Genomic DNA, 18247 nt, shown 5'->3' with positions numbered 1-18247 from the left:
ACTTAGTTTTGTTCAATCCAGAACGACAAATCGTTTGGTTTAAACGATTTGTCGTGTGAGTGAAGAACGACAAGTTTCCATTGTCGTGTAGGCTAAACGACCAGGGTTCTTTGGTCGTTGACTGAGGTTTAAATTGATTTTTAAGGACGCATTTGTCCCTGTCGTTTTGACTCTTTTCTTGAGTGGTGTAGGGTAAATTTGGGATTTCACCAAGCCAAATTCCTACAGTGGTATCAGAGCTTTGGTTCAAGCTTAAATCAACTCAAGAAAGATTCAAGAAAGTGATCAAGACTGGGAGAAGAAGAAGAAACACAACAAGAAGTTGTGGACAGTGGGAAACCTGTGGAAATTCCACAAACTGATAATAAACAAATCTTTCTAAACTCTACTCAATTTAATTTTGATTTTCCTAACATGAGCAATATCAAGGTTGACATTGATCGTTTTGATGGATCTGGTGATTACAGGATCTGGAGGAGAAAGATCAGATCCCTGCTGGCTCAACAGAAACTACTTAGGGTTCTTGAAGACCCTATTGAATGGCCAGAAAACACTTCAAAGATTCAACAAGAAGAACTGTTGGAAACAGCCACTGGAATCATAATTTTCAACCTTTCTGATGCTATTATCAGATTGGTTGATAAAGAAGAAACACCAGCTAAAATCTGGAAGAAACTTGAAGAGCAGTTTCAACAGAAGTCCCTAACTAACAAGATCTACCTAAAAGAAAGGATCTTTGGGTTTAAGATGAGTCACACTAAAACCTTAGATCAGAATCTTGATGAGTTTCTCAGAATGCACATTGAATTGGCAAACTCAGGAGAGAATGAAGCTCTAAGTGATGAAAATCAGGCAATAATCATTTTGAATTCATTGCCTGATTCATACAGAGAGGTAAAGACAGCTATCAAGTATGGAAGGACTTCAATCACACTTGATGAAGTCATCTCTGCCCTAAAATCTAAAGACTTAGAGATGAAGAGTGAAAAATCCAATTCTGGACATGGTGAAATGAACCTAAGCAGGGGAAGGCCATCTCACAAGAAATCCTACCAGAACAGGGGTAGAAGTAATAGTGCACATCATCATAGAAACTCAAACAAAGGAAAGAATAGATCACCATCAAGAGATTCTGGTGATTCTACAGGTTGTTTCTATTGTGGAAAACCTGGACACTACAAGAAAGACTGCTATTTCTACAACAACAAATACAAGAACAAGAAAGGTGGAAGGTTTCCAGAAAGATCAGATCAAAACAGGCAACAAAATGACAAGCAACAAGAAGCAAACTACTCAGATGGCTATGATAGTGGTGAAGTTTATGTTGCATCTACATCTTTCAAAGATGACTGGATTTTGGATTCTGGGTGTACTTTTCACATGACAAATTCTAGGGAAATCCTAACTGATTACAGAAACTCTAATGGTGGCAAAGTAATTCTGGGAAATAACAACACTTGCAACATAGAAGGTTCAGGTAATGTAAGTTTTAAAATGTTTGATGGGATTGTCAGAACCCTAACTGGTGTAAGGTATGTACCTAATCTTGCTAGAAATTTAATTTCTATAAGTGTTCTAGATGACATGGGTATTGTTAGCAAAATTGAAGCAGGTTCAATGAAGCTAAGTAAGGGTGCTATGACAATAATCAAAGGACACAAACATGAAGGGTTATACTACTTAGATGGAGAACCAGTGACTCACTGCAACAATGCAGTCACCAGCAATCCAGAAGACCTAAAAGCTGTCCTATGGCACAGAAGGCTGGGGCACATCAGTGAGAAAGGCCTACAGATCATGAGTGATCAAAGGCTACTGGGTAAGGACAGAGTAAGTAAAGTGGATTTCTGTGAATCCTGTGTCCTAGGTAAGCATCATAGGTTAAAGTTTAAAACTGGTATTCACAAAACTAAGCACATATTGGAGTATGTTCACTCTGATCTTTGGGGACCAGAGAAAACTCCAACACATGGTGGAAATGTGTATTTTATGTCTATTGTTGATGACCATTCTAGAAAAGTTTGGGTATTTTTACTTAAACATAAAAATGAGGCTTTATCTAAATTCATACAATGGAAAACCCTAATGGAAAATTTAACTAATCAAAGGGTTAAAACCACAGGGTGACAATGGCTTAGAGTTTTGCGGTGATGAATTTAACGAGTATTGTGGTTCCGTTGGAATTCAAAGGCACGGAAGCGTGAGAATTACTCCTCAACGGAATGGGGTAGCTGAGAGAATGAATAGGACCTTGATGAACAAGGTCAGATGCCTGTTATTGCAATCTGGGCTTACTAAAGGATTTTGGGGAGAAGCTGTGTTAACAGCAGCCTACCTGGTGAACAGAAGTCCATCCAGTGCCATTGAATTCAAGACACCAGAGGAGATCTGGTCAGGTAAGCCTCCTGATCTCTCAAACTTAAGAGTATTTGGATGTGCAGCCTATGCACATCAGAGTGTTGGTAAGTTAGAGCCTAGAGCTCTAAAATGTGTGTTCCTAGGCTATCCTGAAGGTACTAAAGGCTACAGATTATGGGTAAGAGAGAAACAAGGTTTTAAAGCTATAAACAGTAGGGATGTTGTTTTTAAGGAAGATTTATTTCCTTGTATTACTAATAACAATGCTATATCTAGTCCTACTTTAGACACTAACCTTGCAGGCACATCTGTGGACATGCAAACAAGGAGCACTCAACCTAATACTGTTCAGGTGGAACCAGAACAGGTGGAAAATACTCAGGGAGATGAAAACTTGGAAGGAAATGACCAAGCTCAGGATGACAACATTCAGGTGGAACCTATTACTGAAGAAATACAAGAAAATGAGGCAATACAAGATTACCAACTGACCAGAGACAGAACTAGAAGAGTTCCTAGACCTACACAGAGATTCAGCTTCACAGCTTGGGAAGAAGTGCTAGCCTATGCATTCTTTTGTGCTATGGGAGTGGAAATGACAGAACCTAAGTCCTATGAAGAAGCTATGACTGATAAAGATGCCAAGAAATGGTCCAAGGCAATGGACACAGAGATGGAATCTCTGAGAAAGAACAAAACCTGGATACTAGTGAAGAAACCTAAAGGGAAGAGCATAGTTTCATGCAAGTGGCTTTTCAAACACAAAGAAGGACTCACCGAGACGGATCCTAAGAAGTTTAAGGCAAGACTAGTGGCTAAGGGATTTACACGGTAAAGAAGGGATAGATTTTAATGAGATATTCTCACCGTGGCTAAGTATAAAACCATCGAATTATACTTACCATAGCTACTCAATTTGACCTGAAGTTGATCAAATGGATGTAACTACTGCATTTCTACATGGGGAACTTGAGGAAGAAATCTACATGCAACAACCTAAAGGATATGAGGAAAAAGGCAAGGAAGACTTGGTCTGCAAACTGATTAAGTCCCTGTATGGACTTAAACAAATCACCAAGACAATGGAACAAAAGGTTTGATGAGTTCATGATCAAGAAAGGGTTTTCAGGAGCTATTATGACACCTGTCTATACTACAAAGGCACTAAGATTGATGAAGTCATCTCCTTACTGCTGTATGTAGATGACATGCTCATTGTGAGCAAGGAAAGAACCAGATTGACCTAATGAAAGGTTGGCTAAGGGAAGAGATTGAGAGGAAGGACTTAGGCAAGGCTGCTAAGATCCTAGGCATTAACATCTCTAGTGGACGGGGAACATGGGACACTAAGGCTACATCGAAAAACTACATTAAGAAAGTCTTAGAGAATTTCTCTATGACTAATGCAAAGCAAACTAAGCAACCTATGACTAATCAAGACTACCTAAGCAAGGAGCAATGTCCTAAAACTACAAAGCGGAGAAAGAATCTATGAGTGAAGTGCCCTATTCTAGTGCGATGGGATCGGTGATGTACCTAATGGTCGATGCACGTACCCGATTTAGCCTATGCCATTAGTGTACTAAGTAAGTACATGGCTAACCCAGGTAAACAACACTGGGAGGCTATGAAATGGTTACTAAGATACTTACTGGGATCTACAGAAGTGGGATTAAACTACAAAAGAAGGGACAACAACGGAATGATCACCGGGTACAGTGATGCGGACTATGCAGTGACGAGAGATAGTAGAAAATCTACCTCTGCCTATTTCTTTACACTATGGGGAAATTGTATCACTGGAAAGTACAAGCTGCGACTGTTGTAGCATTATCTACAACGAGAATCCGAGTATGTAGGCATTACAGAAGCTATTAAAGAAGCCATTTGGCTTAAAGGACTACTAGATGAACTTAAACTCCTAGATGAAGAACCTACAATCTATTCAGACAGCCAAAGTTGTATCCACTTGTGTAAGAATCCTGTCTTTCATGACAGAACCAAACATGTGGAAATAAAGTATCACTTTATACGAGATAAAGTGACACAGAAGGTTGTACAGATAGAGAAAGTTCCCACTGAAGAGAATCCTTCTGATATCGGTACTAAGGTGCTACCCTTAACCAAGTTCAAGCACTGCTTGGACTTGTTAGGGGTTGGTAGTGGTGGATGACCACTACCACTATGAGCTAAGACCCTTGAGGACGAAGAACTATGATAATAAAGATTACAGATGAGATCTAAGGTGGAAATTGTTAAAATTAGACCTCACTGTAACCTTTATTATTACAGTTTTACAGATGAAGTGAAAATTACAAATAAAAGCAAACAGAATACAACAGACCATCAGATCCTAGGTGGCTTCGCCTCTAGTGAATCAAGAACTAGTTGTTAGTTACAACCGAAGTTGTAACTAACTCCTAGTTCTGTGATCAACCCTAGAACTACAACTATAAAAGGAACAGAAGAGAAGAAATGAAAATATACCAGATGCAAAAAGCCCTAGGTTACCAGATCTGAAAAAGTTCTTCAGCTCCAGATGTTTTTCAAGTACATGCACAAGAAACAGAAAAGTGTTAGTGTGAGAAACCAGAAAAACAAGAGAGAAATAAACACAGAAAACACAAGAGAGAAAAACCTAGAAATACCAGTCGATCTGTGACTTGGATTTCTTACCTGTTGTAATATTCATGCTTCATAGTGAAAGATCTGAGGTCGATCTTCAAGGCGAGCTCAAAGAGGATGTACCCCTGATTTAGGGCGAACCTCTATAATCTCTGGTGTTATTTTTCTAACCCTAACCAAATGATCTATGTTTGATATTTGTGTGTGTGTGTGTTGGGTTGTTTCTGGGAAGGTTTCTGGGTAAGATCGATCAATAGATCGAGAAGGATCTCTGGTTCTAGGGTTTGAGAACCAGAGAGAAGGCAGAGAGAAAGAGAGAGAGTTTGAGAAACTCTCGAATGTTCGAAGGTGCAAATGAGCTAGGGTTAGCTCTGATTGAACTTAGTTTTGTTCAATCCAGAACGACAAATCGTTTGGTTTAAACGATTTGTCGTGTGAGTGAAGAACGACAAGTTTCCATTGTCGTGTAGGCTAAACGACCAGGGTTCTTTGGTCGTTGACTGAGGTTTAAATTGATTTTTCTGGGACAGATTTGTCCCTGTCGTTTTGACTCTTTTCTTGAGTGGTGTAGGGTAAATTTGGGATTTCACCAAGCCAAATTCCTACATATTATAAATCATATCTATACCACATATTATATAGGTGTAATTTAAGATGGAGACCTCTTTAATCTTTATTATAATTTAATCCAACTACTATTTTTTTAGGGAATAATTTAATATAATTAGTAACATAAACCACTCTAGTTTAATTAATACCTTTATAAGTTCCATAATAAGAGTCCACTAAAGAGCTAGTACAAAGTTGTATAACATAATAATAATAACAATGGTACTAACCACCACCGCCACCGCCACCGCCACCGCCGGCAACCTTACAACGGAAGCAAATTCTGCCACATACGACCGAAAAATCGAGCTCAAAGCTTTAGACGATGCCAAAACCGGCGTCAAAGGACTCGTCGACGCCGGCATAGAAAACATCCCACGAATATTCCTTCACCAAAACACCAAAGATCCTACCTTTATTCACCATCATCAACCCATCTCCGGCGCCGGCGAAAGCATCCCGATAATTGACCTCGAGGAATCTTACGGCAGTAAAAGGGGCGACGTGGTTGACCAAGTTCGCCGTGGTTGTGAGGAGTGGGGATTCTTTCAGGTGGTCAACCATGGGATACCGGTCAACGTTTTGGAGAGGATGATAGAAGGGGTGCGTGAGTTTCACGAGCTTGATGGTGAGGTGAAGAAGGAATGGTACTCGCGTGATTACACGCGCAAGGTGTTGTATAATACCAATTTTGACCTTTATTCCGGTCCGGTTACTAACTGGAGAGATACTTTGACTTTTGCTCCTCATGTTGATGATGATGATTCTAATGATGAGTTTCCTCAGGTTTGCAGGTATTTTTTTTTTTAATTAATTGAAGGTTTTTTTTAAGGGTAAATACTATTTTGGACCCTCTGTTTTGTAAAAGTTATCAATTGGACCATGTATTTTGTTAAATGACAAAATGGACCCTGTATTTTCTAAAATAGTACAAATAGGACCCTGAATTGATTTTTTGTCAAAATAAAGTTTAATTATAATCCGATCTAAAAGTGCTATGACAAAACTGTTTACATTTTTTGTATCCGTTCGTATTAAGCATTGTCTTCAAGTTGGTTGTATCAAAAAAAAAAGTTGTCAAAAATTAAGCTCAGGGTCCTATTTTTACTATTTTAGAAAATACAGGGTCCATTTTGTCATTTAACAAAACACAGGGTCCAATCTGTAACTTTTGCAAAACACAGGGTCCAAAATGGTATTTACCCTTTTTTTAATTAATTGCATATTAATTTAAGTGAAGTAACTAATGTGTTTGATCATATTATTTCTTATAATTATATATTATTAATTTAATTGAGTATATAATATAGATGGTTGTATATATATAGAACTTAGTTTTAGAGTTGAACTTAAGCTACATCTTAATTGATATTAAGTTGATATTGAAATTAGAATATTAAAATATTTCATTTCATTTAACCATCGATATTTTTATGAAGTAAAATTTTATATAACACAAAAATGTATCCTTAATTAATTTTATTATTTTTATTTTTTTTTGAAATTTAGAAAGTGTATTCCATACAACCAAACTTTATAAGCTAACACAGCCTAAATTCTATACATAATTGACATAAGATTTTCCAATCAATTATTGAAATTACTTCACAAAAATACATTTTTGCATTGCTATTGTTATATAGGGACATAATTATTGAATATTCGAAGAAAGTAAAGAGATTAGGGTTTATTCTATTTGAACTGATATCGGAAGCACTTGGACTAAGCACAAACCACCTTATAGAGATGGGTTGTGGGGATGGACTCATATCATTTGGGCATTACTACCCACCATGTCCACAACCAGAGTTGGTGTTAGGCACTACTGAACACACTGATAGTAGCTTCTTCACTATCCTCCTACAAGACCAACTTGGTGGTCTCCAAGTTCTTCATCAAGATCATTGGTACAATGTCACTCCTATTCCTGGTGCCCTAGTCATCAATCTCGGAGACTTAATGCAGGTAATACTAGCAAACAATAATCGATTTATTTAAAATATAACAATGCACTACTTTTATAATATTTTATTGATATTTTATTGATGAGATGTTGTTTGTTCATTTTTGAATAGACTGAGAAAAAAAAAACATAACAACTTGTGAACTTTTGGTAACTATATCATACTAGTGTGAAAGAAAAAAAAATATAAGTAGACATTAATTTTTTTTATTAGAGAGAACTTATTTATCAAAGTAATATTATGGCTAATTAGTAATTTTACCTTCCGAACTTTGACATGTACTAAATCGTGCCCTTTGAACTTTTTTGGTCGTTAAAAATTCCTCCTGAACTATTGAGATTGTTAAATTTAAGGACTTTTGTCTAATTTCATTCAATTTTACTGTTTCAGTGATTGTTTATGTACTAAACCTTGCTCCCCAGACTTTGATATCTATCAAATCATACCCCTCAAACTTTGATATGTACTAAATCATGCCTCTTCATGTTAGAATTTTTTTTACTAAAATTAGACAAAAGTCTTTAAATTTAACAATCTCAATAGTTTGAGGGGAATTTTTAACGGCCAAAAAAGTTCAGGGGGCACGATTTAGTACATGTCAAAATTCGGGGGGAAAAATTATTAATTAGCCTAATATTATTGTTACTAAGAGTACACAAATGTGATGTAGGTCAAATTGATTGAGTCAATATAAACTAGTTTGTGAGGAATTTTCATTTGTATGGTTTTTATCTTTTTTTTTTTTTTTTTGCAAAAATATCATTTTTTTGAAAAAAATTAAGGAAATTTTTTTTATAATTTTTTTAAAAAATTAGAAAAACAATATAAGGTAACTGGTTACCTAAGATGAGTAGTCTTTTTATTGATTTTTTATGCATGGAATACATGTTTTTTTGTACAATTTTATTCCATTTATAAAATCAAATCCTTTGCTATATTATTCCCTTGAAACAAATATTAATTAACCCTAGCTATAATATTAATTTATGCAGCTGATTTCCAATGACAAGTTCATAAGTGTGACTCATAGAGTGGTGGCCAAAAATGTTGGGCCAAGAATATCAATAGCAAGTTTTTTCAGAACATATGGTCAACAAGAAATGAGTTCTAGGGTTTATGGACCTCTTAAAGAGTTGATTTCAGAACAAAATCCTCCACATTACAAAGAAACATCTGTTAAAGACTTTGTTACACATTACTATATGAAAGGCCTCAATGGAATCTCTGCCTTAGAGCATCTCAAGCTATGAAGAATAATTTAATTGGGTGGCTTATAATATTAATTTAGGTGTGTTTTAGTGTTGGTATGTACTTAATTATGTGTACTTTGTTGTAGTTGAGGGAGATACAAATTTATAAGGGTTATTTACGGCGAAACTCTTTATGTTATGATTTTATAATTCTCTTATATATTTTTTAGTGACAAAACTCCTTTAATATTTACTTTTTTTTTTTTACAAATGTAAAATGTTAGTTGGATATCACTGTAAAATATTAATTGGATCATTACTGTATTGTTTTCAAAATTTTACTTTATATTGAATTATAAATAATGAATCTAATATAGTACAAATTTATTTTTTATGTGAAATTTAATACAAATTTTACATCTTTCATTCGAAATGTATTTTAAGATGTTCTTTAATTAGCATTTCTCATAATAAAGTTCTATTAATATATAGTGTATTAATTAATTAATTTGTGATTATTGTGATTCAGCTCATGAGCAAGTGTATATCACATAGTGGTGGCACAAAAAGTTGGTCCAAGAATATTTGTGGCCATTCTTTTCAGAAATATGAGCCCAAGACTCTATGGACCAATAAGGGCTTGTTTGGAACGCCGTATTAGATCGTATTGTATTGTATTGTATTATATTGAATTGGATTATATATCATATTTTTATATAATACTATGTTAAACTTTAATTTATACTAAAATATTATATATTTAGGTGTTCATAAAAGTTAATACCACATATAGTTTTACATAAAAATATTACATAAAATACAATTCAATATAATATAATACAATACAATATGACCTAATACGGTGTTCCAAACGAACCTTAAAAGAGTTATTATCACAAGAAAATTCCCCAATTTATATAACAATACCACTTTGAAAGATTATGTTTCTCATGTGCATTTAAAAGGGCTTGATTAAAAACCTAGCATTGACCATTTAAGGATTTCTAATATTAATTAACTTAACTTCTACTCATATGATGTCAAACTTATGCCAAGAAAAAAATACAAAAAAAAGGTCACTTTGTGTGTATAAATAAGTACTCTACTTTGATTATATACTATATATTAATTAGTACTCTTACAATTTTGTGACAATATATTGTGTAATGTGATTGTGATGTACTTCATAAAGTCAAATACAAAAAATATACACATTATATCATTTTATTGATGATTTCCATGTTGGTTTAATGTCTATTACACAAGGGATTTGTTTAGGAGTAATACTATAAAATTAATTTTGGTAATTTTTAAATGTACACCTCATTTTACTACCTATGACACTCGAAGCTAGCGAAATGGTTTGGGACTTTTTGAATGTCTACTAGAAATATGGTGTATATTTTCAATTTTTTATTATACAAAAAATAAAAACCGAAGATAAAAGTAAGAAGAAAAAGAAAAAAAAATTGCATAGATGTGCCTTCGGTTATTTTGCAATAGCTAAAGACATAGGTCTCCACTATCTTAGACACATATCAGATACACGTGGAGGAAATAAACTTTCAGACAAATATTTTATATCTTTAAGTTTGATGATTCTCACTGCTATATACTTACAGTCGATCCCGAGGTTAGGTGAGTGAGCGTGCGTCTCAAGCCTCAAAATTGTGAAAAAAAAAATTATTAATATATAGATAAGATATTTAATAATAAAAAAATATAATAAATATTTTATGATGTAGTAGTTAAAAATCTTGCTTCAAGCTAAGAGGTCAACGAATAAATTCTCAACTTCTATTTCTTTATATTTTTTAAAAAAATATTTATTGTGTAGTTATAAAAATATTGAACATGAACTCTTACAAGTTTTAAAAAGCTTTACTATTATAAGGAATTACTAAAACTATTATTTTTACAATTTATTTATTTGTATTTTATAGCACTGTGTTGTAATATTTACAATCTTTTTTTACATATTTTATTTACTTATATTTTTTAAGTATGGATACAGTTAATAGATAAAAGTAACAGAGTCATAGATAAATAAAATGTATAATCTATTTACTTGTAACTAATACACATGTATTGTAATTTTATTTGGCTCTTGAACTGCAGCTTGAAGGGGTGGACTTCTACACGGACAACACTATGTTGGTTAAGGGATTGAATGACAGAAATTCTCCTTCCTGGCATTCTCATTTCACTTTTGCTTCTGTTGCTTAGATACGACTGTACTGTTAGTTGGATTTTTCGTGTTTTCAATAAGGCCGCGCATGCTCTTGCTAGATGAAGTCTGTCCCATTCTTGTAATGGTTTATTGCGTTTTTGGGAGGTGAGTCCCCATGTGCTCACCAAACTTTGTGTGACAGTCAGTAGTCTCGTGATCTGTAAGGAGAAACACCGGGTAAGCTGTGCAATCCCACACCGCCTGGGAAAGGTCAAGTGGGATGATTCTGAGACTGTGTAGGTATGGGACTGCACAGTTGAAGAGAGCTTAAATAGATTGATCGATACTACATATATAAACAAGGTGCATCTTGTTTTTCGGTAGCTCATCTCGAAAGAACTCTACAGTTAAGCGTGCTTGGCCTGGAGCAATTTCAAGGATGGGTGACCTCCTGGGAAGTTTTCCCAAGATGCGTGTGAGTGAGGACAAAGCACGCTGAAAACACTCGTGTTGGTCTGTAGGTTCAGTCATCAATCCAGGAAGCAGCTAGAGTGGCGTACTCGTGTATAAGAGCCATTAGTTCGTGGGTGTAAGGGCCCAATGGAGGCTTGAAGCGGGCATGTTACACTTTGCGTTTTGGCTTAATGAATTTCAGTTTCTTAGCAAAAAAAAAATCACATTTTTCTTGTGATCTTATTGCAATAGAGTTGTATTTGTCTTCGTATTTTTTGTTCGATATATGGAATAATATTCTCTAATATTATTGTTTTCTTTTTATTTTTCAAAGGGTAAATTGTGGGATTTCAACTTTATGATTTAGTGTTGCCATGTATTTGGTTAAATTGGTCAACAATTTCCAACCAACCATTTTATTAATTTGGACGGCCAAGATCATATTATATTATGATCTAATTCAATATCAATCAATAGAAACCTAACAAAGAATAAAATAACTTTCATTGTCTTTTTCCATGTTACGTCCCATTCTTGGTTTTCTTCCTTATCCTCCATTTTTAACATTAAATCATATTATACACCATAATTATTTTTATTTTTTTTAATATTATCAAAATTGAAATTGTGGCCCATTATTTTATTTTATTAGCTCTCTTATATATATACTTTTTTACACATAACATAAACTAATTTCACCTCATAATCTAAAAATCAACTCTAATTTAAAATTATATGAATTTTGCAAATATAAGTTGGATACAAATGTTAAAAAATTAAATATACCCAAGATATTAATTTATATATAATTTAAAATATAATAATAATTAGATAATAATTAAATATACGAATTTAATTAATTCTTAATAATTACAATTTAATAGTGCAATACTATCAAATAAATTTTCTTTTTAGATCTCTAAATCGAAACTACAATATTATTTATCTAATGATCAACAAATATATAATTATGATAACAATATATATTTATAAAGTTAGGGATGAGACTTAACTACATCAAATGTTAAATTTTTTTTTTTTTGATAATTAAGAACGATATATTACGAAAGAAAATTAGAACATAGTAGTAGCCTCAACGGGGGCTACCTCCCAAAGACGACCCTTCGCATTTACCTTGGCACAACGGGCCCAAGCAACTAAGGCATCAGCAATACAGTTAACAGACCGATTAATATGAGAAAAGAAAATATTATCAATCTGTTTACAAGGTTTTACAAAGTTTTATCAAACATTATCATCAAATGTTTCAGTTAGTTAAAAAAACTCACACTTCTGTTATTTCTGTTTCAACTAAACTTTATACATAGTTAAAACCTATTAAAATTCATCACTAACAATATAACTAACACAATAAAAAATTATTCAATCAATCTAAATTTTAATAAAATTGATAAAAATTAATATAAGTAATCTAAAACAAATACTACAAACAAAATTGAATTTAATAATAATGTGAAACAATTTTAAAGTTCATATAATATGCTCATAGACAAATGTAAATATCAAACTTAATGAAAAAGTTAAAAATAGAATAATTGAAATAAAAAAAAAAAGCGTGCACAAAAAACTGACATAATTTTTTTTTAACATAAATGACATAATTTTAATTATTATTGTTTTCATTAACAATAAAGGAAAGTTTTGAATTAATTATTTATTTCTTCAAAACAAAGCATCACATTCAGATTCTCGTTTCTTAGTTGATAAAGACCTTTACCAAACCCACTCTCACTACCTCACGTGCCAATAAATCATAGCATCAGACAATTTTAAGGGTGTTCATTAAACCGCTCAAATTGCTCGTATTGTAAAAAAAAAATAGAGATTGAAATTTTTTATAGTGTAGTTACAGTTTGAATGTTTCCTAAACCGCGTGATAAAATGCAGTTTGCAGTTTTGAATTGTTAATATACGATTTAAACCGCACCGCACTGCACATTATAAAAATATTAATTTTATATTTATTTAGATCCAATATGTGAATGTTCAACCTAAAGCCCACTAATTATTATATTACTGAAACTTGAATTTTTTTTCATATTTATTTTTAAGCCTTGTGGTATTTTTGACAAGTGTTGCTCAAACTTTGTTGTATTTGTGATAGTTGAATTATTAGTGATAGTCCAAACCGTAAAAACCGCAAAAAAACGTACTGCATCACACTATTTTATGCAGTATAATTTTTAATTTCGCAGTGCGAGTTCAGTTTGGAAAATTGGATAAACCACATGTACATATTAGTTTGAGAAAATAGTAAAAAACTGCACCACCCGCACACGCGAACACTAAGATAAACTTTTGTAAATTATAGGAGTGCCATTTACGCGCCACTAAAAGGCGCGTGAGTATTTCTATTTCTATAATGTTTGTTAAAAACCTGCCAAGTTGATAACTGTGTTGGTTAATGACTTTGATTAGAACACAATGTCAGTTTAGCTGTCTTTGTTTTGTTCTTAATTATTATTATTATTATTAATATTAATATTTCATCTATTTTCTCTCTCTCTTTCTTTATTGTAATCTGAGCTTTTCTAACACAAATTTCAAGCTATCCACTTTCTAAATCTCACTTCAATTTTTTAGTTTCTGATTTAAAATAAAAATCTGAGCTTTCCCTGTTCTTCTTCTTCATTTTAATTATTTATTTTAATAATTCATTAATTAATAATAATTCTTAAATAAAAGCAAAAAGTGGGAATTGGGTGTTTTTTATTTTCATGATTTGGTTTATTTTCTCACTCTTTTTATCATTTTTACTTGTAAAGATGGGAACTTTATTAGACCCATTAAGAATCTAAAACTGAAACTTCCTCATTTTTATTTGAAAACCCTTAACAAAAAAAAAATGAAGGATTTTCCTGGTACACCAGGGACTTTGACTGGGCTTCTTCTTAGGATTTCACAATGTGTTTTTGCAGCTGGGTCAATTGCTTCCATGGCTACTACTTCAAGCTTTTTCAATTTCACTGCTTTCTGGTATGACTTTAATACTTTCCTTTCTTCTTTTATATGTTTAAAGATCATATTTTTATTGCTAGATTTGATTGGTTTTGGGGTTTGAAATATACTCTGGTATAAAAAAAATATTGGGAAAGTTTGATTAGATCATATGAGCTAATTTTGTAGTTGCAGTATATAATAATATTCCCTAATTGTTCTTAAATTGGTGTAAAGATCATATTTTAGTTGAGTTTTATTACCTATCACCTCAAAAAAAATATGACTTGGGATTTTTGTTAAGGGAATCAAATTATTGTTTACTTGATTTGGCTTCAGGTTCATTGCATTTCACTTATGTCTTATTAGTTAGCTAATTAGGATTTTTGTCACCGAGCTTTCAAAGTCGTTGAAGGTTACTAGATAAAAGTTCGGGGGACACGATTTAGTACTTTTATTGTTAGCATTATTAGTTCTTTTCAGCCAAGAATGGCTAGTAGTAGCCCTAGTTGTTGGAAAGTAAAAGAATAAAACTAGAAAGATGCTTGTAACTTGTTCCAATGTGGTATATATTGGTAAAATTAACATGTTTGTGATATAGATTGAATTAGGGATATTCTCATGTTGATATAAACCACTCTGTGATTATGAGGACCAGACCACAACTAGTTGTTTGGCTTCTTATCTTTTCTGTTTTCTCTTTATTCCTTGTTTTGGATCCCAAAACATGGTTCCAAGGAATAATGGTAAATGAATAATTTCGAGTAAAGCTAAAATAAAAATCTAATCTTGATGAACATGGTCTTAAAATCACGATATGATCTAAAAATCGGTTTTGAAACATAGCTGTCTAACCAAGGATTGCAATTTGGACAGCTATAAACTTTGTGTGCGATCGGTTGTTCTTTTGTTTTGTTTAATTACTCTCAATTGGTGATTAGGTTTTAGGGGCGCGATTAGCTATCCTTTTTCTTGAAGATCATTAAGTCTAATCTGCAATTGATATTGAGAGACAGATCATAGTTTTAACAACATATGTTTCTGATGTTTAAGAGTGTTAGACCATGTCAAACCGAAAACCATTGTTGACATTGACTCATCTTGTTTTTGTTTCATTTTTTCAGCTATCTCATTGCTTCAATGGGTCTTCAAGTGATATGGAGTTTTGTTCTTGCATTATTAGATGCATATGCCTTAGTGAGAAAGAAGGCCTTTCATAACCCTGTTTTGGTTAGCCTCTTTGTAGTTGGAGATTGGGTTAGAACTCTATATTCTTTATCCTTTCTTTTATTCATTTCAAAAAACTAGTCTTTACCCTTTTGAGATTAGCTAATAAACACTTAAAAAGTCACAATCTTTAGTCCAAAAAAACAAATGTTGTCATTATTGGGTTAGACTCTATTCACTATCCTTAAATTTTTCCCTTCATTTCGAAAAACTATTCTCTACCCTTTTGAGATTAGGTAATGAACACTTAAAAAGTCACAAACTTTACTCAAAAAAATGTATTTGTGATTTGTTTTCAACCTTTGTTAACATTAAAACAATGAATGAAATGTACAACAGGTTACAGCAACACTGTCTCTTGCAGCTGCTTCTTCATCGGCCGGCATAAGTGTATTGTACTTTAGTGATTTGGGAAGATGTAATTTTGGAAATGAATGCCAAAAGTACCAAATGTCAGTTGGTTTAGCCTATCTAAGTTGGATCACCATAGCTACCTCTTCTCTAATCATGCTTTGGCTTTTGGCTGCAGGGTAGAGAAGAATAAGAAGAAGAAGTCTTTGGTTTTTGTATATAGAAAAATTGTATTTGTTTCATTCTACTTGTATTGTTGTAGATTTTTCTCTAGTAGAAAATATTTAAATCATTTTTGTCATTTTTTTTTTCATTTTGAGTCAATAGGAAACAATAGCAAAAGAAGCATACCATTGCAATATTCATGTTATTCCAATCAAAGTGTCAAAGTTGGGAAAATAGTTTAGACAAAAGAAGTACAATGTTGGATTAATTTTTTAATAGAATGGTGATACATTTGCCTAGTGAAGTATTTTTTTTTTCTCTTTTTAGGTGGAAGGATTTATTCTCAGTTGTTTAAATGATTAAATTTTTTATCTTTCTAATTTTTGTATGTAAAATAGTATGTTGGGTTTTATTTTTTGTATGTAGTATTTATCAAAATTAGTGGCCTCATTAAGTTGGGATCCTAAGCACGAACATAGCCTACCTATGTCTAAAGTCATAATTGATTGAGTAAATTACACTCTATACCCTTTTTATATTGTTTTCTTTTATTTTTATCTTCTTTTTTAAAGTCTATTATTTTTACTTTTTTTTTTATACATTGTATAAATTTTGCCTTTGTCACTTCAAGATACTCTCTATGTAATTTTCTTATGTTAGGGTATTTTGGGTATAATACATATGAAAAGAGGTATATTTCAATTAAATATAAAATTAGAGGTAAATTTGATATATTGATTAAAAAAAGTAGTATTTTTCAACTTACTCCTAATTGATTGCAAGACCGACTTTGGGTTAAAATAGACTAGGCCTGTGCCTAGGATCTACTTGTTCAGACCAAAAAAAAAAATAGTAAATATTATTTTAGATATTGTATTTTGTAAAAATTACCGATTAGATTATTTATTTTGTTAAATGACGAATTAGATTTTATATTTTTTAAAATAATACAAAATAAAATGCTAAGCTCAATTTTCATCATAATAAAATTTAATAAAAATCTATTTTGGAGGTGTTTATGACTACATTTGTTTGTACTGGAAATTGGATTTGGTTGATTATGTTAAAAAAAAAAAAAAAAGAATTGATGAAAATTAAGCTTAAAATATTATTTTGTACCATTTTAGAAAATATATAGTCCAATTTATCATTTAATAAAACAGAAGATCCAATAACTTTTATAAATTAAGAACCCTAAATAGTATTTACATATATTTTTATGATATTTTTCAAAATTATCATACAAAGATCCATTTGTTTTCAAGGGTGTTGTGTTCACAGTCATGTTTTCATATGAGATTAACATAATTATTTATATTGGGACCCATAAAACTTGTACTTTAAGAAATCTCAAATCAATTTCTTTTCTTGGACTTTAATTATTCATTCATTATAAGTGACTTAGTGCTTATTATAATCGAATGAATGTCATAATAAGAATGACCAAATTGTGCTAGACAAATCGACATGAGTCATGACTAGATACAATACAAGTGAAGTGAGAGTGCATTTTCAAAGCTTTGAACCAATTTTTATCAACACAAAAATGAATGGTATTTTTAAAATAAAAATGAGTTTTCATTTAAAATTTATTTGGCTTAGTATAGATATGTCATTATTTAGATCATTAATCAAATAGTTATCATAAATTTATGGAAGACATTATAAATAACTAAATGAACAAACAAACAAATTCTTAATTAAATAAATGCAAGCTCACCTACCATTACATAAATATATAATAATTATATACAAAAACATCATAAATACATAACCATATTTGTCCCATAACAAAACCCAAACATATGCAATATACATTGGAAACCTAACAAAAAGCTACTACAATACATGGTGATTGAAAGGGAAAGGTAAGATAAAGAGTTAATTTATTAAAATGGATGTTTGTGTGGGTAGTGGTGGACCAAGAAAATCTTCATGATATTGGGTGTAGATTTAAAGTTTGAGAATTTTTTTTGAAAGGTGTAAATTTAAATATTTACATAAAATGGACTACTGTATTGTAATAAGTGGCTTCAGCTAGTGTTATAAATATAGGTCAGGCTTTTTGACACGATACGAATACGACCCAACACGAAAAAATATGTCTTTCGTTTAATTGTTAAAGCTTTTCATTACTTAATTTTAATTGTTACCATATTTGATCATTTACCTTTTTA

The 18247-nt window shown here is 32.0% G+C and overlaps 2 protein-coding genes across 2 annotated transcripts; both read left to right on the top strand.

The window, feature by feature from the left end:
- Positions 1-5623: 5623 nt before the first annotated feature.
- LOC115722335 (1-aminocyclopropane-1-carboxylate oxidase homolog 1) lies at positions 5624-9068 on the top strand. The gene is made up of 3 exons (XM_030651528.2): positions 5624-6386; positions 7236-7557; positions 8549-9068. Exons 1-3 carry the CDS (start codon positions 5812-5814, stop codon positions 8804-8806), a joined length of 1155 nt encoding a protein of 384 aa, XP_030507388.2. The 5' UTR covers positions 5624-5811; the 3' UTR covers positions 8807-9068.
- Positions 9069-13913: 4845 nt separating this feature from the next.
- LOC115721702 (CASP-like protein 5B3) lies at positions 13914-16369 on the top strand. Its single transcript, XM_030650769.2, has 3 exons — positions 13914-14366; positions 15452-15584; positions 15894-16369. The coding sequence occupies exons 1-3, from the start codon at positions 14236-14238 to the stop codon at positions 16086-16088; spliced, it is 459 nt and encodes a 152-aa protein (XP_030506629.1). The 5' UTR covers positions 13914-14235; the 3' UTR covers positions 16089-16369.
- Positions 16370-18247: the final 1878 nt, after the last annotated feature.

Source organism: Cannabis sativa, chromosome 9 (genome assembly GCF_029168945.1).
Source record: "Cannabis sativa cultivar Pink pepper isolate KNU-18-1 chromosome 9, ASM2916894v1, whole genome shotgun sequence".
In the NCBI taxonomy this organism is placed as follows: Eukaryota; Viridiplantae; Streptophyta; class Magnoliopsida; order Rosales; family Cannabaceae; genus Cannabis; species Cannabis sativa.
This window is presented reverse-complemented; position numbering and strand designations above follow the sequence as displayed.